This window comes from Bradysia coprophila, unplaced genomic scaffold (assembly GCF_014529535.1).
Source record: "Bradysia coprophila strain Holo2 unplaced genomic scaffold, BU_Bcop_v1 contig_138, whole genome shotgun sequence".
Taxonomy (NCBI): domain Eukaryota; kingdom Metazoa; phylum Arthropoda; class Insecta; order Diptera; family Sciaridae; genus Bradysia; species Bradysia coprophila.
Genome location: NW_023503409.1, coordinates 6799134 through 6822534, shown reverse-complemented (window position 1 = coordinate 6822534; position 23401 = coordinate 6799134). Strand labels below are relative to the sequence as shown.

At 37.0% G+C, this 23401-nt stretch overlaps 4 protein-coding genes across 17 annotated transcripts in view; 1 reads left to right on the top strand and 3 right to left on the bottom strand.

The window, feature by feature from the left end:
* Nucleotides 1-3227: 3227 nt before the first annotated feature.
* Nucleotides 3228-10131, bottom strand: LOC119073791 (protein suppressor of sable-like). 4 transcript variants are annotated; one of them, XM_037179521.1, is made up of 10 exons: nt 9759-10131; nt 8095-8333; nt 7828-8030; nt 7469-7759; nt 6318-7402; nt 5821-6254; nt 5615-5733; nt 4845-5550; nt 4690-4787; nt 3228-4632 (listed from the first exon to the last, which is right to left on the bottom strand). In XM_037179521.1, the coding sequence occupies exons 1-10, from the start codon at nt 9773-9775 to the stop codon at nt 3511-3513; spliced, it is 4314 nt and encodes a 1437-aa protein (XP_037035416.1). In that variant the 5' UTR covers nt 9776-10131; the 3' UTR covers nt 3228-3510. The 4 variants fall into 4 exon arrangements, with proteins under 4 accessions (XP_037035416.1, XP_037035415.1, XP_037035417.1 ...); XM_037179520.1 differs by having other exon boundaries at nt 9921-10130; XM_037179522.1 differs by lacking the exon at nt 9759-10131 and adding an exon at nt 9441-9654.
* A 1351-nt stretch (nt 10132-11482) lies between these two features.
* On the bottom strand, nt 11483-12874 carry LOC119073790 (putative carboxypeptidase RC0549). 2 transcript variants are annotated; one of them, XM_037179518.1, is made up of 4 exons: nt 12683-12869; nt 12372-12622; nt 11924-12319; nt 11483-11842 (listed from the first exon to the last, which is right to left on the bottom strand). In XM_037179518.1, exons 1-4 carry the CDS (start codon nt 12726-12728, stop codon nt 11513-11515), a joined length of 1023 nt encoding a protein of 340 aa, XP_037035413.1. In that variant the 5' UTR covers nt 12729-12869; the 3' UTR covers nt 11483-11512. The 2 variants fall into 2 exon arrangements, with proteins under 2 accessions (XP_037035413.1, XP_037035414.1); XM_037179519.1 differs by having other exon boundaries at nt 11721-11842; nt 11911-12319; nt 12683-12874.
* Nucleotides 12875-14045: 1171 nt separating this feature from the next.
* Nucleotides 14046-18583, bottom strand: LOC119073789 (transmembrane protein 135-like). Of its 4 annotated transcripts, none has more exons than XM_037179513.1 (7): nt 18335-18583; nt 15884-16030; nt 14987-15823; nt 14782-14922; nt 14700-14727; nt 14444-14582; nt 14046-14378 (listed from the first exon to the last, which is right to left on the bottom strand). In XM_037179513.1, exons 2-7 carry the CDS (start codon nt 16028-16030, stop codon nt 14264-14266), a joined length of 1407 nt encoding a protein of 468 aa, XP_037035408.1. In that variant the 5' UTR covers nt 18335-18583; the 3' UTR covers nt 14046-14263. The 4 variants fall into 4 exon arrangements, with proteins under 4 accessions (XP_037035408.1, XP_037035411.1, XP_037035412.1 ...); XM_037179516.1 differs by lacking the exon at nt 18335-18583 and adding an exon at nt 17869-17888; XM_037179517.1 differs by lacking the exon at nt 18335-18583 and adding an exon at nt 17213-17233.
* Nucleotides 18584-21576: 2993 nt separating this feature from the next.
* Nucleotides 21577-23401, top strand: part of LOC119073784 (calcium/calmodulin-dependent protein kinase type II alpha chain) — a 44928-nt gene continuing 43103 nt past the window's right edge. For 3 of the 7 annotated variants that reach the window (XM_037179507.1, XM_037179494.1, XM_037179471.1), the window contains exon 1: nt 21577-21720. The gene's annotated coding sequence lies outside the window, so the exon portion shown is untranslated. Of the gene's footprint in view, nt 21721-22831; nt 22849-23189; nt 23327-23401 lie in introns of those variants that run through there. The other 4 variants (XM_037179469.1, XM_037179478.1, XM_037179474.1 and 1 more) reach the window with 4 other exon arrangements.

Here is a 23401-nt window from a genome sequence, read left to right as displayed (position 1 = left end):
TCAATATACCGGAGGAGAATTTTACGAAACTAAAACCGATTTACATTATATAAATGCTAGTTCTACACTAGGTATACTATACTTTAAGAATAGATTCAATACTCTCTCTAGCAAACAAAGTCTCAGCTCTCTGTGTCACACCTTATTTCTATGTATTGTAAATACAAACACTATATTACATTTTGACTGACTACGCTGTAATTTACATGTAAATTCCAAATTCTACTTGATTTTTTCAACACCTTAATAAAAGTAGTTTGTTTGCTAGAGAGAATATCAATCTTCACTAAAATGCTCTCCAGAATTTGCAGAGAACAGTAACGTCATATTCTAGGCTTATACTTGCCAAGTGCTCAGGATTTCAACCTACTAAATTTTTTTTTGCAAGGTTTCAAAACTTTCGCTGAACATTTCCGAGAAGCGCTAACCTCAATCTTCACCTGGCTTTAATCTCTGCAACATCGGAATGTATTCGTAACTTAGAACGAGAAAAAAAGGAAATTCAAAGCTTCTGTGTAATACGGAGCGAGCAGAGGTCATTAACAATAAAACAAGGGACTTTTTCTCACTACTAAGTTACTATGCGTTACATGCAAAGTCGTCGAAAGTTTCTCATTTTAAGATTTACAATCCTCGCAGTTGTAAAATAATTCTTACTTCTTATGGAAGTGCTTCCGAAGCACTACACAAAACCAACTATATATCTACAGTGTATGAGCAATTTCTTCTCTGTCAGCAATGGCATCATTATCTCCGATGAATTGTGTTAAGCCAGTTTTCACAACGCAGGTGAGGAAATAGTCATTTTATTATCTCAAAAACTTCTGCTGACATTATATTGAGAAATATTATGTGTCCAGCTACTACCTTGCTAATAAATGTGAAAGTTGCGTTTTCTTGGATGATCTTTGGCACTTCGCACTTGGTACGTTCTGGCCACAAAAGACACCCTAAAAAATGCAACATTTAATTTTTCTTCTCTTGGTGAACAAATACTGTTTTCACAACGCAGGAAAATACTCGTTTTCTGTTCTCCGCTGAAACTTCGGAAGCCTTTGTTGTAAAAAAGCGTTATGTTTAACACGGGAAGAAAAGTTGGAAATTGTATTTTTTCAGGTGAACAACACCCCAGAAATAATGCAATTTCCAATTTTTCTTCCCTAGTTGAACAAATAACTGTTTCATCGGCTATTTAATCAGTTATGAACATTATAAATAGTTATTGGAAGAAATGGAAGAAAAGTAGGAAATTTCATTTCAATGGTGTTGATGGCCAGAGTGTAGCGAGGGCCATAAGTCAGTCACCTGGGAAAATGAAATTTCCTACTTTTCTTCCCTTGGGTAATAATATATATCACACACTTGTCACGAAGAAGTCGAGGCTTGCCGAGACTGATAGTGACAAGTGTGTACTCTATTTTATCACATAAGCGAAAACGAGACAACAACATAGACCTGAAGTGTAATGTTTGAATTAAACTTCTAGTGAAGTAATTTTGACATCCGAACACCACGCGTATGTGATAAATAATTTTTCACAACAAAGGCCCCGAAGTTTCAGCTGAGGGGAGAAAATGGCTATTTTATCGCCTGCGTTATGAAAAATAAACACATCCTAACGTGAGCTATAAGCAAAAAATTCGTGGAGGAGAAGTAACAGATTGATGATTGAATAATTAAATGATACTTATGTTTATGCTTGCCGTTTGTGAAAGGACAAAGAATAGATTTTTCTAAACTTATAAAAAACTCAGGATTGTTGTCTATGTCAAGCAGGTGTTTTCACCTAAATTATATGAAATGAAGGCACTACTTCGATTGATAACATAAATATATATTTAGTAGAACAAAAAGTCTTTTAGAATATTTCCCGTGTCGGGACCGAAAATGAGGTAATTTTGAGATTTTTCTCTGGTTTTCAGCCCCTTATATGATTTTTTTTAAGTATCTGTTTTGGACGACTGATTTTCGGCACTTTCGCGTGTAACTGTCTTAAGTGTCTAAAATCAATCGTCCAAAACAGACACACAAATAACTATTTTAGCGTGTGAGAAGTTTCCATAACGAGTTGAAGGCGCACTTTTTTGGTCCTAGGTGTGAAAAACAATATTCTGAGCAGCTGAACGGAATCTTATTTTTAATTTAAAGTCAAAATTCTGGTATATTCTCGACCTAGTTTCTTTCTACAGTTGAAACCGTTTGTAATGTAAAGTTGGATACTAGCCTCATGCGAAAGAATTCTTTTGCTCCAAGGCCAGCCTGACGAACATACAGTCTTTTTCTTAAAGGAATCGATGTTTCTATCATTTTCAGAGGAACTAAGAGTTGGATATTGTAAAGCACAATTTTCTGTTTTATTTCCAATTGATTTGCTTATAGGAACGAAAAATGCTAGGTCGATCAACTTGTTTTGGCTATTTTTACTCACCATCATTTTCATCGTATCGTGCAACCAATCATAGCTCCAACTAAATTTTAAATCTTTATTCTTGCTGTTAAATTGTTCAAACATGGGCTATACCAGCATTTAGCTTAACATTCATACCATTCATTTCATGATGCATGTAATGATCACCTAGAGACGCATACCTGAAGCATATGAATCATGAACCTGTAAACAAAATAGAATGTTTCGGTCGGTGTGACAGAAAATGCACAAACCAATTTCTCGCCACCTTAATTGGATTGACCAACAATTCCAGCTAATTAAGTAAATAAACCACCTGCATTTATTTGATCAACAATAAGACTGAATTTAGTATAAAACCGAATGAATTTTCGGTGAAAGTGTATTATGATGAAAAAAAAGGTACAAAGAGAGTGTTAACAGCATTTTTGTTGCCACTAGTTTATTTATGCCAACAAGTTTTTACTTTTAAGAATGAGTGTGATGGTGGCTCGTAGTAGCAGTATAGTAAACAATGGAAAAAAAAGTTCTTTTTCTTCTGGTCAACCGTAAATTCGAAAGCGTATGAGTGAAAAACGAAATGTGTAGTACGGACGGAAAGAGTCTTTCGCTACGGATGAACATAGGGTTGACACACAACAATTTTACGGAAGCAAAAAGATAAAGTTTTTGTTTAAAGCTATAACGTCGAATGTCTGCGTGTATGAACGAACTGAACAATGTTTAGCCTAGCCAAAAATTTACGTCTTCCAAAGCATTTAAAAACCAAATTTGATCGGAAATCTTCTTTTTAAATATTTAACTGGTCTGAAATTAACAATTTAATTCGATTTTCTAAGATTTATTGATATTTACAGCAAGGATATTTCTAATGGTGGCGTCAAAGAACTAAAAACTGTCCTCAACAACACCAGTCCTAAGCAATGATATTTTACTGTGTGGAAAGGTCACAATAAGATTCTCATGAATGTCAACGTCCATTTTCTCGTTTCATTTTGTTTTTGTTTTTCTCTTTTTCTCGAAACATTAGTAACTTAATATCACATTCGTGTTTCCCGATTTCATTATTATTACTACCTGATCGAAACAACTCCGCCTCCCTCCTAGTTCTTTTTCGGTCTTCTGTCGTAGTTCATATTTCTTCGAATCGGATTCGGGTTGTTCCGGTTGTTACTTCCGCAGTTCCGTCCTCCGCGCTGTTGCCATCGTTCGTTGTCCATTCGATTGCGACGATCCGGTTGCATCGGATCGAATCTACCTGGAAAGCGATTATTATCGTTGCCGTCGAAGTTGGGGAAATTGTGATCGAAATTTCCTCCGCCGCCTTGACCTCGATCAAACATTGGATTCGGTCCACTGCGCTGTCCGTCGAAGATGTTGTACGGAATTCCCGGTGCTACGCCTAATAAACCCGGACGCACATCGCCCATAAAATTTGGCGGCCGAATTGGCATCGACATGCCAGCTGGCCCCATAAATCGGGCTATTGTATTCGGTGGCGGTTGCTGTTGCAACATGCTCATTTGGGGCTGATTAAAGTCCTGAACACCACCAACCATACCCATAACCGGTAGATTCATCATGTCAACACCCATTCCCATATTCGCACCCCCGATTGGATTCATTCCAAAATCCATATTATTCCCCAATTGGGATTGCTGCATTAGTGGAGGTGGTTGTGCATTCGTTTGTGTAAATTTAACGAATTGGCCGTTTTCGTCAACATAAATACCTAAATTAGTAAGCACTTGTCCGAGTAATGGATTTTGCATAACGATACTCAAATCGAATACTTTGTTCGGCGTCCAATCCACGTGGAATTTCTTTAGTACGCCGGACAAATGAGCCAATTGCTGATTGGCCATAATTTTCTGTTTTGAGCTAAGATTTTTGTACCATTCGGATGTCTGTAAGATAGTTTGTATATCGAGGTTGGTCGATGCAGGATTAGTCGGTAATGTCGCTAACGCGTCTGGTGTTTCAACAGCCGCGTCATTCGGTGCATTACGACGCCGTGGATCGACGCGTTGTTTTGATGATGAATCAGGCGATGGTTCGGCTTTGTTAGCATTCGGTGAAGATTCTTGTGATGAAAATTTAGTTGATTCGGCCGGTCGTTGGCTAAATATTTTCCGCAGTCGTGGATCGAGGATGTCATCAAATGTTTGGTTGATGCTGCGACGAATTTCCGTGAAGTCCGGCTTGGGTATATCGACTTCGTGCACCTGGAAAATGAATTGGCTGTGATACGCGAACACATTATGTGTATGGCAAAGAATTACCTTGTACTCGATATGAGCGTGCGATGCTTCAGATGCATCAATTTCGGTAGCTGGTAAGAAGTTGGCTGGTTTGAATGGCAATCGGAAATCAACGTCCCCTAGAGTAATGTCGCGGATTAAAGACTGTACTGGGAACGTATCACAGAAACAATTACCATTTGACGTATCATCCATAAACAATGACGACAGTCGCATGTCCTTATCTTTTGTTGTTGTCATACCCGTATGATCGTCATGTAAAGGTGATCGTGAAGACTCATAAATACTACTACGCTGCTTTGATGTACTTGATGATTCAGACTTAACATCCAAGGATTCAGGTGTCGGATGACTTGTTTCCGGTATATGCCGGCTGAAGAACTCGAACGGCTTCTGCTTATTCTGCAGTTCTCTAGTAACCTTTTCCACCATCGACGATAGACTGCTACGCGGATCACGAGTACGATCCTTGCCAACGATATAATCCGTCAATGCATCGTCAATGCCACTGGACATCGTTTCGTAGTCATCATCATCATCGTCGTCGTCGTCAGTCTTTTGATTATCTTGCTCCCGCTGCGATAGGTACTTCGCCACATCAATCTTTTCGATTTTACTCGATGGCAATGTGAATTTATCGAAAACAGCGGGAAGAAGTGATTGTGTATCGAGAATGTCGGTGGTTGGACGATTCTCGAAACGTGCCGGATCATTCATCATACTGAAGTCGACATTGATTGAAAAAGGAGGTTCGTTTCTGGACGATACAGTATCCGAATCCGTTCGACTGTCCTCAATGTCCTTAACCACGGTTGATTTGGAATTGACGTTTGTTTTGTCGTCACAAGCATCATTCGTTGGATTATCGTATACATTCGGAGCCTACAGTTAGCGAGAAAGGAATTGAATATATCTGGGAATTATTGGAATATCTCGTCTCATTTACCTCATGATTTTTCTCGCCATCGCCATCATCTTCTGAGCACCATGATTCATCAATTTGTAAAGCCGGTTCATCTTCGACAACTAAATTATTAGTCTCATCGTCTGCTGCTTCATCATCAACTGCAAAAATAAAATGAAATTGTAGTACCCAGTTGCTACCCTCACCGGTTTCCATTGTTTCCGTCTATATCGGCACAGAACACTCACCATTCAAGTCTTCCAAATCTGTCTTTTCCAAATCGATATTCGAATCTTTTAAATACTGCGAATAGTCCAGCATATGATAATCCATAACGGCTGGCGGTTTACTGTCACCGAACAATCCGGATCTGGACGACGTGTCACTGGAGCCCAAATCACTAAACATGGATTGTGTCGATGAAATCTTACTGTTCTGCGCTTTACTCAGCATTGACATGACAGGCGATGATGTTAGTGGCGGAACGGGTGGTAACAGTGCCGTAACAACATTGGCCTGAGATGGTTGATGGTCAGGAGAAGCAATCGTTGATATGGTTAAAGTTGGAGACTTAGCCCGTAGTTCTTCGTCAACTGACACTCCGGTCGATAACTTTGTCGATGAATGTGGAGAGGATAAAATTCTCATATCGATGTCCTGGCTACAATTTGATGGTATTGAACTGAAATGGGAAAGATCCGTGTTAGATGTTGTGAACTGCAAATGGAAAAGAAGTGGGACGTACCTGGTCACTGTTGGAACTGTAGCCGAAGCAACTTGTGGTATTCGCATGTCCAGATCTTTGCCACCCACTCCGAAATCGCTGTAAAACAAGTCACCACTACCCGAACCGCCAGCACTTTCGGATTCGTCATTAGGAGCAACGATGGCTGATGCTTGACTTGATGGTGTAAATGTGGTAGTCGTAGATGATGGCTTTTTCGTCAGGCCTAACTTCTGCATGTTCAATGCATTCAATTGAATTTCACTTATTTGGGCAACACTCAGTCCCAATTCATTTAATTGGGCAACGGTCAACTGATTCATTTGATCGATGTTTTCAATACCGATCGACGTTAATTTCTCAATTTGTTCCGTTGTTATGACTCCGTCCAAATGCTTTAAGCTGAGATAGCTTTCGGCACCGGTTGCATTGGAGTTAGTTTTCGGTACAATGGGATTGTTTGGCTGAAGTGGAAGTAGTTTCTTCTGAATGACTTGTGGTTGATGCTGCGGAGAAATGACCGGACCAGTATCACACCAACGAGTCTTTCGTGCCTTGCCAGATTTCGATTTAATGGCTGGATTTGAACTCAAAGCATTCGCTTCGTTTATGTCTTTCCGGTTGAACTGGTCACTGAACGGATTTTGAGGATTTTTCTCGATATGTCGTTGCATTTGATTGATCGAATCAGCGTTAAGTTTTGGTTGCTTGGTAGCCACCTCCATAAGAGACGGTATTCGTGGAGTGACTTGAGCATTGGGATTTATAATTGGTGCCTCCATTCCGAATTCTTTCAACAATTTTTGATGTTGCACGCTCAACATATTCATTGCAGTCTCCGTCTTTAATCTCGGAAAGTCGCCCAATATCTCCTTGGGCGCCGTTTCTAAATGTTTCAGTAAAATGTTTCTCATCTGATCCGTCAACGGTTTTCCATGTGAAAATTTACAATTGTCTTGGTCGTGGTTTTTCATGCCCAAGTAGTAGAATTTGCACGGGAAATCACCGTGCAGATACAGACATTTGTCTCGTTTGGCACAGCATTCCATCAGATAGAACTTGCAGAGTTCCAATTTGCGAGGACCCCGTTTTTCGTGCCGATCATCCTTAGTTTTTATGATTTTCTGTTTAGAAATATTTTCCATTTCAATTAACCCAGCGAAAACACTTACTTCTGAATCATCACGTCGCCTTTTAATGTCCCGTTTGTTACGGTTGACTCGTCTGTCTTTTACTCTTCGCTTCTGAATTCGATCCTCGTAACTGTCATATGAAGAATAACTTTCATCCGAATAAAACGGTTCATCGTCCATCCGGGGACCAGAATTTTTCGAAGGCATTAACGGATGCGAAGCAGGTGGTGGACTTGCACCTCGTATGCACATCATTTCGTATTCATCCATTTCCTCAGATTGATCAATGTCCGGTTTACCATCAATTTGTTCTTCAACCATTTTGAGTTTCTGTAAAGGAAATTGCTGTTATACTAAAACCATCCGGTCGAGCGGAGTTTCCTCTCTGCTGTCCTTACCTTTTTTAATTCCTCTTTCTTTGCTATATCTTTCTCGAGTCGACGACGTTTTCGTTTTTTCCCTTTACTGCTTTGATGCTCCGGTTCCACAGTTTTCTTCCCATTGTCGTTGGACCGAATTTGTAACTTCGGTGCAGGAGGTTCAATGCCATCTTTTTTTAGTGCCATGGCTATAGCATTTTCCACATCACCCATCCAATCATCTGAAAAAAAAAATCAATTTCCCGTTATGGCATGCCCTAAACTTGTAACAATAATAAGACTGACCATCAGCTGCTTTATCTCCTTTTACACCATCTCTGGCCCTATGTACCGGTGACGACGTAGCATCGGTTTTGGGATTTTGTGCGAATGGATTTTTGGCCGTAAGAGCCGCATTATTTTGTGGCGGCAAGTTTTTTTCTTCTGTGATAATGATGTCTGCCTCATCATTGTCGGACTCAATTTCACCGTCTTCAAGATCTAAATCTTCGGCCGTTTCGTTAAGTTTCGATGAATCTGTCATTCTGGTAGAAAGGAAAGACAAGAATTTTATTCCGATGGATCGTGATATTCTCTTTCGTGTGCATTTAGAACATTATTATTTGGAAAAGTGCCTATGTTGCATAAAATATTGCTTCGCTCATCATTTGTCTAACCTCATGTCGCGAATGTATGAAGATAAGAGGTTTTAATCATTGAATTTTAGTCTCTGAATAAAAGAATGAAACATTAAGTAATGACAAGTAGTAGCGTCGCCTTCTCCAAAAAAAAAACCGTTATTTCAGAGAGAAAATTAATTGCAAACAGTTATACGTAGGGTCAAACATAAGAGAATGAAATTCAAACTGTATGCATCCAGATATGTAAATAACCTCTCGGTTGTAGATCGTATGTCACAAAGTTTATCAATTAACTTTTTTTTTACAACTCACACAGTGAGTGTATACGTGTAGTATGTACCATTGAAGTAAAATTTGGCATTGTTAACTATCCTTTTTCTCTTTCGTAACAAAGCAGCAAAAATATGAAGCCCATAAAACTAATACGAAGCCAAAATGCTACACACACTAATGCACTTCTTTATAATGATATACCAGAACAATGTTATTATGTATGGGTTCGGATACGGTAGCTGAACCCATACTGTAACATGTATATTGCTCACCCGATGTATTAACAATTGCGGTTCCAAGAAAAGAAAAAATTTCAATCGAATTGAAATCAAGACGATTTTGAAAATTGTACAAATTTCTTATTCGCTTGAGATTTTCGCATAACTTATGGTTATTTCTTTGCAACTCTCACAATTTTATGTACCAGTTTAAAGCTTATTTTTCATAAATTCATATTGATGGACAGAGGAAGAAAAATTCAACAATTCAAAAAATGGCCGTCTGCTGTGCGTAATTGAAATAATGCGTGTGAGCTCAGCTTTGGTAGTGTATGTATCTAATAGTCGATCTCTCTCTCTATCTCTCTTAAAAATGGTATTGTATACACACACACATGCATGCATATAGTGGTTTCTACCAACACTGCGCGACCACTACAAACATGCTATACAACATAAAGAAATTGACAAATACATTTTCGACGATGATGGTTTGATGATGATGACGTCTTAAATTCACCTATTTACAGCCATTAGACTATGTACAAATCTGAATGCATAAATCGAACAAATAACAAATTTGAACTCATTTACGTTCCATATTATTTTTCACTTTAGAAAACAAGTCAAAATTATTTAATCGAGACTCCAAGCGAAACGTTTTGGAATGAAATTTTAACAAAACGTTTGCCAACAATGACGCGTTACAAAACCCGAAAATGGGTGAGGCCATTGAAAGTTGAAAACTATTTTTTTTTTCTTCGTTCGTAACTTCATCTGTCCATTTTAGACTTTATATTTTAGGAATAAAAACAAAAATTTAATCGCGAAGCCTTACTCTTCATATATCTGCATAAGTTGACGGAAACTAGTTCTGATTTTCTGAATTTAATCTCAATGAAATTCCGATCTCATTGCGACGGACATTAATAAAAAAATAAATCTGCGATACATTTGGCATAGAAGAATTTATAAATGTAATAATATCACTCAGGCGTACGTGAAATATTTTTTTTTCATTTTCTGCTTTTCATCATGTTGACGAATTTCAATAAAAATGAAATGTTGTAATTAAGTTATACGGTAGTAATCAAATAAAAATATAATTATTTTCTCATGTCATAGATATTATTGAACTAGGTATAATAGTAATGAATTTTAAAATTTCTTTTCTTTTTTTTTAACTACTGCATTGCTCCACAATTTCCACTTGAATAAAAGAACGAACGTAGTGCATTCGATATTTATAACATTTGTATGAAGTCGTGAATTTTTCCTCTCCTATACACATCGAACACATCTATATCCACAAATGATTTATGTATACGTATACGCCTAGAAGGAAACTGCTTTTTGCGAATCAATTCGTGTGTGCGTTGAGCTAAGATTTACAGAGCCGGCTTGTAAGAAAAGCCAAGAATGTGTGCCCGTCATTTGTTTAAATGACAAAAATAATCCGAAAATGTTTGCACTATTTTCAATTTACGTCCATAGGTGACCTAAATTTATTGTTTTGATTCAACCTTTGACTAATTTGAGTTGAGATAGAGTAAAAGTTCTAAGAGAGACGAAAATATCCAGTTGAAAATTTTAAAGCTTTAAAATCTAATAGCGGTTCCTCCGCTCCATACTCAATGAATGTCAACACAAGGTATGGTCGAATGTCAAACTTTGTATGGAGCGGAGGACATAGCGATTTCATATAAACAAACTCACCTCTCATGACTGTACTGTTAATAGTACTGAAGATGTTACTGTCACAGTTGGTATAGGGAGATTTCGCATAGAGCGAGAATCCTACTCTATGGTGGGAATTTCGTGCCCTCACATTTTTTTTTCAAATCTTCCTAATTTTGGAAGTGATCACGAACTCTATGTACTACATAGTATGTATAGATGTAGAGTGCTTTCCGAGAAATTGAAAATGGGGGCAAACATGCTCTAGATTGTTTCCAGAGAAAGTAAAAATTGGAAATGAATGCGAACTTTGGTGTAAAGTGTTGTCCAAGAATATTTGTTGTCTTAGAAAACATTCTACATCGAGTTCGCACCCATTTCCAAAATTACGATGATTTCAAAAAAACTTGTTTGGGCGCGAGGTTCCTATCCTAGAGTACGAATCTCGGACGGAGCGAGATTCATTTATTACTATAAAAACCTAGGACTTTTGCGCGAAATTCTTAGCAGCACATAGAAAGCTTTGTCTAAATCTCTCCGAATCCTGAGGCAAAGTACCAAGACTGAGTGTCTTCTTTGAATGGCTATTTCATCCACTGATTCACCCAAAATTCAAATTCTGAATCGCACTTACGTTGTGAATTGTGCATGATCATAGAAAAAATTCTTAGGCTGATGAAATCACGCTAGGCACTTCGTTTCTTTGTAAAGACTTGTTTTCGTTTTATGAGTTAATACAACCAATCCTCAGCGGCTGCTCTTATTACTAAACCCTCCAAATTTGACACTTGTCAATTTAGTGTTCATGCTAGGAGCAGTGCTGTGGTTTAGTTCACTCATTACCCGCTCAGCGCGTTGACATTTTTTTATTTAACGGAAATACAATTTTCAAGGCCAATGTTCATTTGTTCATCGTTAAAATTTAACAGTGAGCGAATACATCGAATCTGACTCGTGTGTAATTGCAACTGGTGTATTGAAAGGTATTGGATGATTAGTCGTATCATGACCCAATCCATTAACTCTGAATATCGGTGATTTTACTCTTCCTTCTGTAGCCAGACGATTTAAAATCCATTCAACAAATGTCGGAGGGTCGTTACGATCTGCCATGAAATCTCCGAATAAGATAGCTTTTACCCCATCAAATGTACCGGAAAACAATAGAGCGTCCATAAAATCATTCACAGAATCAGCTGTTCCTTCAGAGATCTCAAGAAATAAGATTCTGTTGGTTGCATTGAGCTGTAAAAATGTACAGGCTAACCATTGGATTGATTTTTTAATGTTCAATATGAACCTTCTCAACTGACACTGACATTTTACCTTATATGATGTACCCATGCTGAGAACTGTTTGTCTTATGCTACCACCTGTAACATTCGCTACCAATGGAACATCGAAATGAGCACCACTGTCGATTCGCCTTAGCACAGGAAGAATAATTTGATTATTAGCGTTACCAAACAGAAGATCTTTTAACGGTTCAATTGTAATCTCGGTGGAATTTTCATAATAACCCCAGACGATCAGATCTAATAAAGCACCATGAACTATTCCCGTCCAATTATATTTTTGCTGCAAGAATGTGAAAATCGGAGTTGCAGCACTGAATCCGATTATTGGTTTGGGAGCAATCCGCAGTGGAGGTGGAGGTAACATAGCAGAGAGATGATCCAATGTTCTATACGCCCCGGATCCACCATTGACCAACCAGATTACCTATATAGGTTATTTAGGCAAATTAGAGTAAAAGAACCGAATTGTTTTTTACCTTCACATTGGGATTTAGAATGGCTGAAAGCAAGTCCTCAGCACGAAATTTGTCTGAATTAGAGTACCACGGATACTGGGAATCGGGACCAGACACATTATACATGTAAGAATTAATCAGTGGTGTTAATCCAAATTCTTCCACAGCTGAAACCAGTTGTTCCTCAGTTGACCCAAATCCAGGACTAAGCGGCGCAACTATTTGACACAGTGCACCAGGTTCGATTTTCCCGAAAGTGGCACGACAGAAATCTTACAAAATGATAAATTTTTGTGTCCAGTGAAAGAGAATCGATAAAATATTTCACTCACCGAACTGTGCCCAAATCAGAAAACTTATTACCGAAACTATGAGCATCTTATAGTCAGTCGCGTTAGTTTCAATTTATCGATTTCTGAGTTTTTTTCTATTTGTCATATGGATATTATTACGATATCGCTGAGCTGGGATTATAAACAGATAACCCGACGAGTGAAGTGTTATCTTTCCCCGACTTGACACAGTTTTATGTAAACGCCGCTTTTATATTCAGTGCTATTACTCCAGCAGATGTTCGAGTAATTACATACATATTGTCCTATTGGATTAATATGCTTTTTGTCTAGGTGAGCACATTGACACAGGCAATGACCAGCGTTGAATTAAAATTTTCGATGAACTGATATTGTTTAACCATAGCACTAAACAAAGCTGTTCAGTGCTATGGTTTAACCTGTTACAGACGGCTGTCATCTGTTATCGACAACGACAGGAAGAATAAACGACATGCGCCGAGTAATGAAGTCTTAAATAGCAAAAAGCATGTTTAAAACAAATGAAGGAATAGATTTCTGAAATCAATATATGAAAATCATCGATCAAATGAAGTAATAGTTTGAATAGTAAAAGTGTTAATATGCTTGCCGTCTGTGACAGGTGAAAATAGTTATTTATACAACCAAGTGATAAATGCTTTCTTGGGCACTAGAAGTGAAGACTGTCACTCGAGGCCGTACGCCGAGTGTGACAATACACATCTTCTGCCTAAAAAAGCATTTATCGTCGAGTTGTATACAACGTTTTTCGCAATAAAGGCAACGGAAAGTCCTACTTTTCGTCACTTGTTTTGAAAATATTATTTTTTGAGGTAAGACGTAGGTACCCTCCTGAAGTAGCTGCAAAAGTAGTTGAAAAACTCGTACAAGGAAAAATATTTTTTGCAACTACTTCAAAAGGCTAGGAGGCACCTGACGTAGTCGCAAAATTAGCAGATGGAAAATATCACTGCAACAATTGAAGCGACTACTTCAAAAGGCTATGAAAACGCTTAGAAACGCATAGAAACTCATACATACAAATCGACATTCCTCCAGAAGTTCTTATCTGAAACGGATTCTTTTTAACGTGAATAGGGTTCCTACCCATGGCCTGTCATTAGGAATTTGTTTACTGACATTACCGAAAGTTATCGACAATTTACCGAAAATCCTTTTCTGTAAATTCAGCTAAATTTTGGTAAATAAAATTCTTCATAAGAGGCTTTAAGACTCTTAAGACTACCAGTTTGAGTAAAGAATGTCGATTTGAATCCTTTTCGTTAACAGAGCCAAGTTTGCTGGAAGAGAATTTTCTCGAATTGCTCTCCATTTCTACAGATTCTCTGCTATAGTGTAGTAAAAACACGACTTTGTCTAGTATTTTATTGTTGGTTTCTGTATTCCGATAAAATGACTCTTATGTACAAAATCTACGATATGCGCGCTATTCAATATAAAAACAAAAACAAAAAATATTTTTCGCCATCCAAAATCAAAACAAATAAAGTTGAAAACAGCCCATGGAAAAAAGAAAATTATTCTGACCCGTGTCTTTAGCAACAATTGTTAAAGTTTATCCCTCAACTCATTTTACAACTATAAAGTAAATCGGACGTGCATAGACGTTTTGGTGCGCTTTAACATTTCTACCAATTGTTTACTAGTTTCTAATCCATATGCGTCTAGTGCTAGTCTATCCATTCCGGCCACACTGTAAATTATTCAAGATTTTAAAATCAATCATTCGAATGCCGTAGACATACTCTATTCACTTACCGTCCACCGGACAGAGAGTGTAAGAATTTCCAGTAACTTGGTCGTAAGTTTAACGGTTCTAAGGTAGCGGCGTGGAATAAAGTTGCTGTACTGGCACAATACAGAAGGAATGTGAAATGAGGCACAGTTGGTAGATATCCTTTTGAAATGGATTTTTCGTTATTTTTCAGGCAATAATTACTCATGATAACTCTAATAGGTTCATTCATCCGTTAAAAGATGAAAAAAATCGAAATACAACGCCGAATAAACCTACCTTTACTGTTACCAATGTTGTACGTGATCTGAAATGGAAAGTTTTTGAAATGCTCCAACGTCACAATGTTCAAAGTTCAAACCTGAAGCATTTTCCACATTACATAGAGTGCGACTGTTGTGTCGGGATAACTGGCAAATGATAAACTTGCTAACAGACTCGCTGGTATCGAGTAGAGTGCGTTATCTTTTCCAGTGATGTGTCGAAGGAGACAGGAAATAAGCTGGTAAAAAAACGTCCAATTATTGTGCTGAAGCCAAGAATAAAGTGAAAATTCCGAATCTTACCCTAAATGTACTCGAAAAACCTCCCAAGAAAACGGCCAATTTGAGAGAGTCCTTCGTCCAGAAAATTGTCTTTAAGTATTTGGGTCCATTGGCGAGCAGACGTGTCATTTGCAATACTAATTTAAGCGAAATTTGTATTCCCAGTCCGATGGAAAACATTTTAAGGCCACCATGCAGCACATAGTGTGCACAACTATTTGGATGCCGACACGTTTCATGTTTCGGCATTTGTTTTACTCGGTTCACCAGCGATGTGTACAATTGCACCATTTTCAGTATGTACGGTAATCTTCTCGGCGCACTTCCTCGTGCAGGAACGGTCCCCTGACGTTGATTCAATGATTCGGCTTCATCATCATTCACTTCGTTATTTCTCGCTGGATCGACTCGTTTATACTCTTCACTGTCAGTAAGCACGAATCGCAATATATCAAATATCGAATCATTATGCTGATGATGCATCCCGCTGCGGAAATAGTAAATGATGGCGGCTACACTAATGCCAAAGATCCACACCTGACCATTTCGGATTGGCGTTACCATTCCGCGAGAGACAGCCATGTTGAAAAGAGTCTCTGTGGCAACGTTCGATACATACAGTGATAATAATCCGCGCCGTGATGGTCGTTCAATCAGTAACGCACAGACGCTGGACATAAATGCCGGTACATACGAAACGGTGAAGAAATTATATCGAAAGAAGCGTCGAATGATGCACAGGAAGAAACAGTACGAAAATGCGCTAGTCGTTAGAAATGCAGTCGACTGAATAATTCCCTGCACCGTTCGTTTCAGATCGACCGCTTTGGGTATGCGACATCGCATCAAAAGGGACATCTGCAATTACAAGAAAGCATGAGATGACATACACATTTAGCGACAGTTCAATGAACTTACCGTGTACACAGCTGAATAGATCCGAAATGAATCTTGGGCTGCTTGAAGAATCAGTCCAGCTGTTGCTATCGTACAGGAATCGGTCCAGGGATGTACGTACTGAATACATGTGGACGGTATCGGGGCTAATTTGCTCTGAATCGCCATCTAAAATTATAAAACGAATTGAGATATGAAACCATGATGTTGATGTGGAGTTCAATGCAAGTTCGTATGGGTGGGACTTATTTTCATCTTTATGTCAATCTGGCAAGCCTACAGTTAAGCACAATTGAAGCAAAAATCTTTCAAGTATCAAGTACATTGAATTCATGTACATAAATCACGGATGATAACATTTTGTCATTGTTATCATCACTTCGTTGGTAAGTGCTTCCAATGCTTAATTATAAATAGGTTCGTTCAACTGAAACGTGAATTTTGGGCTAATGTTTATCACTTTCGGTTCATATTGTTATCGTACCATCAGAGGTCCCGAAAACGAGGTGTTACAACAACATGTACCCTTGATCGCCGCCATTCTAAGCCTAGTATGGTTCAGAATGACATATTCCGCAAGACGTAGCTTACATTTTCATATTTAATAAGCAAAAACTATCGCAAGTTCAATGTTTTGATGAGTTAATCATTTCAACGCAATGCCATAGAGCAACAAAAATGTTATCTTTCACATTACGTTTCACATTCACAACTTTAAAACAAGAAATTTATTTTCGGTTTTATATGAGGTAAAACGCTGACTGATATCGTGGTCAGTTTATTGTGTATACAAGTGAATGAAGATACGCATTTCTTGACCTTAGATTGTTCGGATTTGGAATAAAAAATGTCGTAAAATGGAAAGCTACAAGGCAGCCTTGGAAGCTCTTTTTTGGCATGACTCTCTAAACTCTCACTTTTCGTCGCTTCATTCATACAAATAATCCTGTTACGGACACGATTCAAACACATTTTAAAACGAGACTCAAAACGATTAATTATCTAATCGTGTGTGACCTCTAGACTTTTCCGATCGCATTCACATTTCAGCGAAAACCGGCTCTTACGCTCCGTACTTACATTACCAGAAGTCCTTTACGATAAGCTTAACCTGTCGATTGGATTAGATTCTTTCACAGACTGTTTTTTCTATCGAAAGATACACCGTAAGATGTCTCCATTCATACAAACACTTACATCATCATTCTTATCACATATCGTGTGTACTACACAAGTGCATAATTGATCTACATATGTTATTGAACTTCAATACGTACAAATCAACCTTTACAATATCTGTTACCGTGAGTAAATAGAATTTTGTTTACTTAACCATCGGTTTTCACGTACCAGAGCTTCACAATTGTTACACCGTACACACTTCGGTGTAATTGTTATGTTTTTTACGACGACTAAGTGTCCTGAGCTGAAATTGAACTGCCGCACCGGAACAGATAACGATCAAGTTAAGATAACAGACCAAGGCCTGAAGAATGGGTATCGGATAGGAAATTTATGTCGAAGACTTAGTTCTCTTAACTCTTTTTTGCGTAATATGATGGAACTATCACAGTATCTGAGCAGTCACTACAGAGATGGGTTGTTCGATAACTACTGTCGCCCATCCAATCCACTAGCGAAAAAGTGTTAAAAGAGATGGATAACAACAATATTCGACTTCATTTTTACTCTCAATTTCACTAACAAGGTTATGTGGTTTCTTTCTCAAAAAAAGACAAGATCGTAAAGTTTAACAGATACCATTGTCACACACTTAATTACATCGCAAAGTAATTAGCGTAGCATTGTTTTCCATACGCTGTTCGAAGAATATTACAGACATTAACACATACTCTGGTTATTTGTTCCAAATTGGAGGTGACTTAGGGGATAGATCAACGGACAAGCGGTTTAAATTTCATTGTCCCGAATAGTCATATTTTGTGAATCGAATTGATTAAAAAAAAGTTCACGAAAAACTCGGCACATTCCTTCGATTTACTCACACTGTTAATTCAGTCCTTAATGATAAGTGTACCTTGGTCAGTCTATTGTTGGATTTTATACTTGGACGATTAAGTTTTAAATCGAAAGATATTCAATAAGATGTGTAATTTATACAAATGCTCACATTACTACTCTTATCATATCGTGTGTGTGTGTACTATTTATAAGTTAATATAGGTATACAAATGCATAGTCGATCCACCACACGTTATTGAATATCAGCATGTAATACATATTTACAAATTAACGATAACGATACCTAATATTATCTTTTTATATTCGAAAAATAAATTGATTTAATTTCAGGTCAAAAGGCAATGATTTTTTCAGCCCATTTGAATTTCGAAGTGAACTCATTGTTAAAACCAGAATTTTTTAATAATTTTCTTTTTTTTTGTTAATAATTTTTGCGTTACATAAATATGCATTTGTTGGCATTTTTACATTTATAACTTTCGACTGTACCTTTTGGCTATTATTATGACTAAATAGTTTCGCTGCAACACAGTCGCTTGAATTTAATTAGACATCTAAGTGCACAACCAATCTGGATAACAGACTAAACCATTAGTCGGTAAAATGGAAATCAAAATGTGATCTTGAACTGCAGTAATTTTTTTCTCAATAAAACAAAAAACAATGGAAAAATAATAACAAAACAAGCACGAATCAACAACACGCACGTCCAGCTAAATGTCAGTAATGTCACTGTCATTTCTTTTCATTGATTTCATATTGTAGTAGTATACAACTCGGCAATGTAATAGAATTGTTTAAACATTTGACATTTGGTTTGAAATGAAAATTAAATCAAAATTTAAACTGTGCGGAGTTTGACGATGTTATAGTACATTTCGTGCTTAGGACTAAAAGTCTTTTTTAGCGTGTGACAGAGCCGAAGGTGAATCGAATACGCTAAAAAAGACTTTTAGTCTGTGGTACGAATAGTATTTTTCATATTGGACGGAGAAAAAGTGCGACGAAGTTATCATCAGTAATGAAGTCGGAATTTTTGGGTTTTTGGGAAGTTATTTACGTATCTGTTGTGGACGGTATATTTTAGGCAATTTCGCGAGTTGTAGCCCGAACGAAGTGAGTGCGACAAGCGAAAGTGCCTAAGTGCTTCGTCTCGGATCATCAAAATTCATACGAAAACTCTACTTTTCCACTTTTTATCACTTCGTTCGGGCTACAACTCGCGAAATTTCCTAAAATATATCGTCCACCACAGATACGTAATAGTAATTTATACAACCGAGCGATAAATGCTTTTTTAGGCACTAGATGTAGGCCGTAGGCCGAGTGTGACAATACACATCGTGTGCCTAAAAAATCATTTATCACCGAGTTGTATACAATGTTTTTCTCAGAAAAGGCAACGAAAGTTTTACTTTTCGTCACTGAGTTGAGAAAAATAAATTTCAACGCTTCCTTGTATGAAAATGACACTGCGGTCACGGCAGAGTAAAGTAACCCAGGGAAGAGCATTCGATTTCCACCAAATTCATAAGTAGGCCGTTTTGTTTTGGTGCAAAACGCTTACTAACAAATGCATTGAACCAAGGCTGTATACAGCCTTACATGGAACGAATACATTTACCTTACTCTGTCGCAAGGTTCTGAAAGAACAGGTTAAGACACCCACGAAGGCGGGTGACACCGAAACCGATAAACGCACTCAGTACAGATTGTGTGTGAAATAAACTTGAAGAAAATGTTTTTTAGGAAAATTCGGAATTTTGTTTTCGGTAAGTTGCCTTTTTCATATAAACTTCGTAGCCGGTTCTTTCAGAACCTTGCTCTGTCGTGCACTGCGGTAGAAAGATTTCCATTTTGAATTTCGGCTATTGTAACTATTGTTGAAATAAGTGTTATTAATCAAAATTATCTTCTAAGCGACTTGTGAAAAAATGAAAGCACATGAAAACACAAAGCGAGATAATGAAGTTGGCTCACATGAAAATGAGCCCCTGACATCAGTAACTTTATGACAGAGTGCACTAAAATGTAAGAGATTAGAATATGTTGGGATAATGGGGCTCAGCCTCGATGAATTTTTGAGTAGTGTACCTTAGAAGTCGGCGCCCTGAATCCAAGCAGAGCTGCTTTCGATGAACAATTGGCTCAAGTAAGTATATTTCTGTTAAATCACAAATATTTCTCACCAGTTCGTCGGGAAATCGACTGAACGGACAACACCGTTTGATTTTAAAGAACAAGACAGCAATGTTAGCGAATGTTTTAATTATGGTTTCGGTTCGTAGCTAACCAGAACCAAGTAATTCGGTTGAATATCGTTGTATTGAAACCAGAGAAACTGTGTAAACGTTAGGCAGAAAGTATGTCTCTTGTTATTTCATCAACATCAACCACAAAGTATTTCTACATGCTATAACACACAGCTACAAGTTCGACTGTTGCGAATCGTTTGACTTATAAAGCAACTCATTTTTAATTGTCATAAGCCACATGAAAATTTGTTCATTTCACGCAACTTCCGTGAGGATCATCTTCCATCCTCCATGAGAAAAATGTTCATTGAGAACTTGATTTAGTGCTCAAGTTAAAGGGTGACCCGGTGTGACCTAGTATTCAAAATGTGTGACCCATGAACTTTGGTCTTATGTTTGACACTCAAACTACTCATCTTTCAACATGCATCTTTTAAGCTCTCTAATAACTGTTGCAAACTGTGTTTACCTCACATTTCGTGTTCATTGTGGAAATAGAAGTATCAGTGCGTCTGATGCAGAAAGTGGCTGTATAAATACAATACAACCAGCGCATGATATACTATACATTACATATCACAGTTGATTGGAGAATTGAAAAATCCACATCTATATTAGGCGTTGTTGAGAGGAATATTTATTACTTTTCTCAGTGGTTCAAATATCAGAATTAACTAGATGAAATATTAGGACTTGTGAATTTGAAAATAAATGGAAACCACATATAAAAACCACCAAGAAAAACATATGAATTTTGGTCGAGAGAATTTTTATATACTTACTGCCGTCTAGCGAGATATCGCTGACGAAGAAATTCAGCGCATGCTCTATGAAATTCGATTTTTATCTTTTACGCGCATAAGACCAGGCAATGTATAATGCAAATAATATTATTAGTACAACTAAAACGAAAATCTATGTGCTACATACTACATATCAGGTCGCGTAACCAACAAACAACCTGTCATGAATTTGTATTCCATCGCTGTAAAATGTATAGAATGGTTTTTCAATTAAATTCCTGTTTTTCGGACATTTCCTTAATTGAATTATGTTTTTATGCAGAAGAACTGAACGGCTTTATATTTATATAGAAGTATAGTTACTGAACTGGCTGAAATAATGAAATCAGTTTCACATGCTGTACGTGTTTGCAATGATAATTTCCAGACGAAAACGATCTATATTCGTCAGGTCAAACTCAAACTGCATGTGGGTTAATACATTTGACAAAACCTGCGCCAATATTCGCATTTAGAGAAGTCAATTTTCCAATAACAATCCTCTGACTTGAACATGAAAATTCTGTAAATCTTTCCTGAACTATTCTTTCGTCTAATATTTATTAGATACTCTCTGGTGCCACAACATATAAATACAAATATATGCTCCACTCTCTAACACATAAGTATTATATCATTCTCGTCTCTGCTTTACATTATTCTTCGTCTTATCTCTACATCTCTTTTGTAGTGCACACATAAAATAGGAAGAAAAAAAAAATTGAAAAATTCTTGACGGTTTCGGTTTTGTATGTTCCAACAGTGCAAAGCTCACACAGCCAGTTAACAAGTCTTTTGCACGCAAAATTATATATAGTCGTTGTTGGCCTCTAGTTCGGTACGGATATTAAATGGAATTGATTTTCTTTATAAATATTTTGTTTCGATGTTATAAAATTGCCTTTTCTTTTCTGTGTCTCTTCAATTTATTTATTTAATTTGATGTAGAAATATGATTCGATTTTGATTGATATTTTTGCACGGCTATACATAATACATTTGTCGTCTAATGGACAAGCTTCAATATCGATTTGACTTGTCGGAAAATTGGTCGAGTTCAAATATAACTGCAAAAAAAAAGACGAAGAATTTTTTTACGATAAACGTATTTTCCGGGTCTCCGTTTTCGAGAGGGAGAATTCCTAAAAAAATTGAATTTGAGATTAAAACGAAAAATTATCAAAATGTTTATAAAAATAGTATAATGTGCAGACGAAAGTATCGCCAGTTTATATAAAACAGAAACTATTGAAGAAATTATTTGTTGTAATTGTGTCACTACACTACTGAACGACACCAGAGACAGAAATAAGTGTTACAAACTGTAGCGGGTTTTTCGTTTAAAAAAAAAAGTTTTCTAAAGAAACGTGCAAATGAAAATGTGAAAAATGTTTTCACAGAAAAATATGATTCTAACAAAAATTGACTGAAAATTTGTGGGACCAAATATTTCGGAATATCCATCAGCGTAAAACATTCCCCTACAACCGTGCTGTGAAAAATCGATGAACCAGTATCGAATATATTATTTTGATACTTGCATTGTTACTAAGTCTATATCAATATAATGGAATGGTCTCATTCTATTTTTTTTTTGAAAATAGCGGAAATTCTAATTTAATGGAAAATCTCTTTTCTACCCCGAGCGCTATTTTTTAAGTTTGGAGTTTCTCTTTCATTGAAAGACACGGCAAAATAGAATATTTTTTTTTGTTCGCCTCTTTTTTTGTGTGCAAAAATACCTGTGCAACGGAGACGAGATTCTATTGTATCAGTCTGCAAATTGTATCCACAGACTGCCATACTTTTTCGAAACGATTCGGGCCGTTTTGTTCTGTGTGAATGTGGCTGGTAAATTTATGATCGAGAAATTCGGCTGTATCGAAAATATTTATCGAAAAATAGAAAATTGTTCATTTTATACAGAAAGAAGAAACAAAATAATTTTCCAGCATATATACATTCGGTGAATAGTTTTACGGTGTTTGTTCACATACATTTTCGTTAGAACGTTTATAATCTATTGATTTTATGTCCCGAAAAGTCACTCTTGTAATAGAATGTGTATTCATATCGCGATACCATATACCGTATACATACATACATTCAACATAATTTTACTGCTTTTCATGTAATTGTATATGAGCTGAATGGCGCTTTTCACGGAAAATGTTTAATTGTATTGGAGGAATTTTCTTCACTTGCAATTGTGTGGGTTGAAAATTCTACTCGTTGAACATGTATCTGTTAGCATGAGGTTGTAGAGATGCTATATGCCCCTGATATTATGAATTTTCATATTGAGTGCGTTTAGTATATTTAACTGGTCTGTATGAAAATTCTGCAGAAATGGAAATGTTGTTTTTTCGGTTCTTATAAAATCGCTTAATTGGCAACAAATTCGTGGTTGAAAAGTGTTTCCTAGTGAATTCATCAACATTTAAGTAACGATAAAAACGTTTACCAAATGAAATCGTGAACACGAACGTCTTCATCGACAGATTTTGTTGTTATTTCTA

Coding starts and splice junctions, on each gene's coding strand:
- LOC119073791 (XM_037179520.1), bottom strand. CDS start 9,940: ATGAAAAAAAAATATTTCAC. Junction 8,031..8,094: donor AGGAGATAAAGCAGCTGATG/GTCAGTCTTATT, acceptor TTTTTTTTTCAG/ATGATTGGATGGGTGATGTG. Junction 4,633..4,689: donor ACGCTCATATCGAGTACAAG/GTAATTCTTTGC, acceptor TTCATTTTCCAG/GTGCACGAAGTCGATATACC.
- LOC119073790 (XM_037179518.1), bottom strand. CDS start 12,728: ATGCTCATAGTTTCGGTAATAAGTTTTCTGATTTGGGCACAGTTCG. Junction 12,320..12,371: donor TTCTAAATCCCAATGTGAAG/GTAAAAAACAAT, acceptor TAACCTATATAG/GTAATCTGGTTGGTCAATGG. Junction 11,843..11,923: donor GCATGGGTACATCATATAAG/GTAAAATGTCAG, acceptor ACATTTTTACAG/CTCAATGCAACCAACAGAAT.
- LOC119073789 (XM_037179513.1), bottom strand. CDS start 16,030: ATGGCGATTCAGAGCAAATTAGCCCCGATACCGTCCACATGTATTCAG. Junction 14,728..14,781: donor TAATGTGGAAAATGCTTCAG/GTTTGAACTTTG, acceptor TTTCCATTTCAG/ATCACGTACAACATTGGTAA. Junction 14,379..14,443: donor CACTCTCTGTCCGGTGGACG/GTAAGTGAATAG, acceptor AATAATTTACAG/TGTGGCCGGAATGGATAGAC.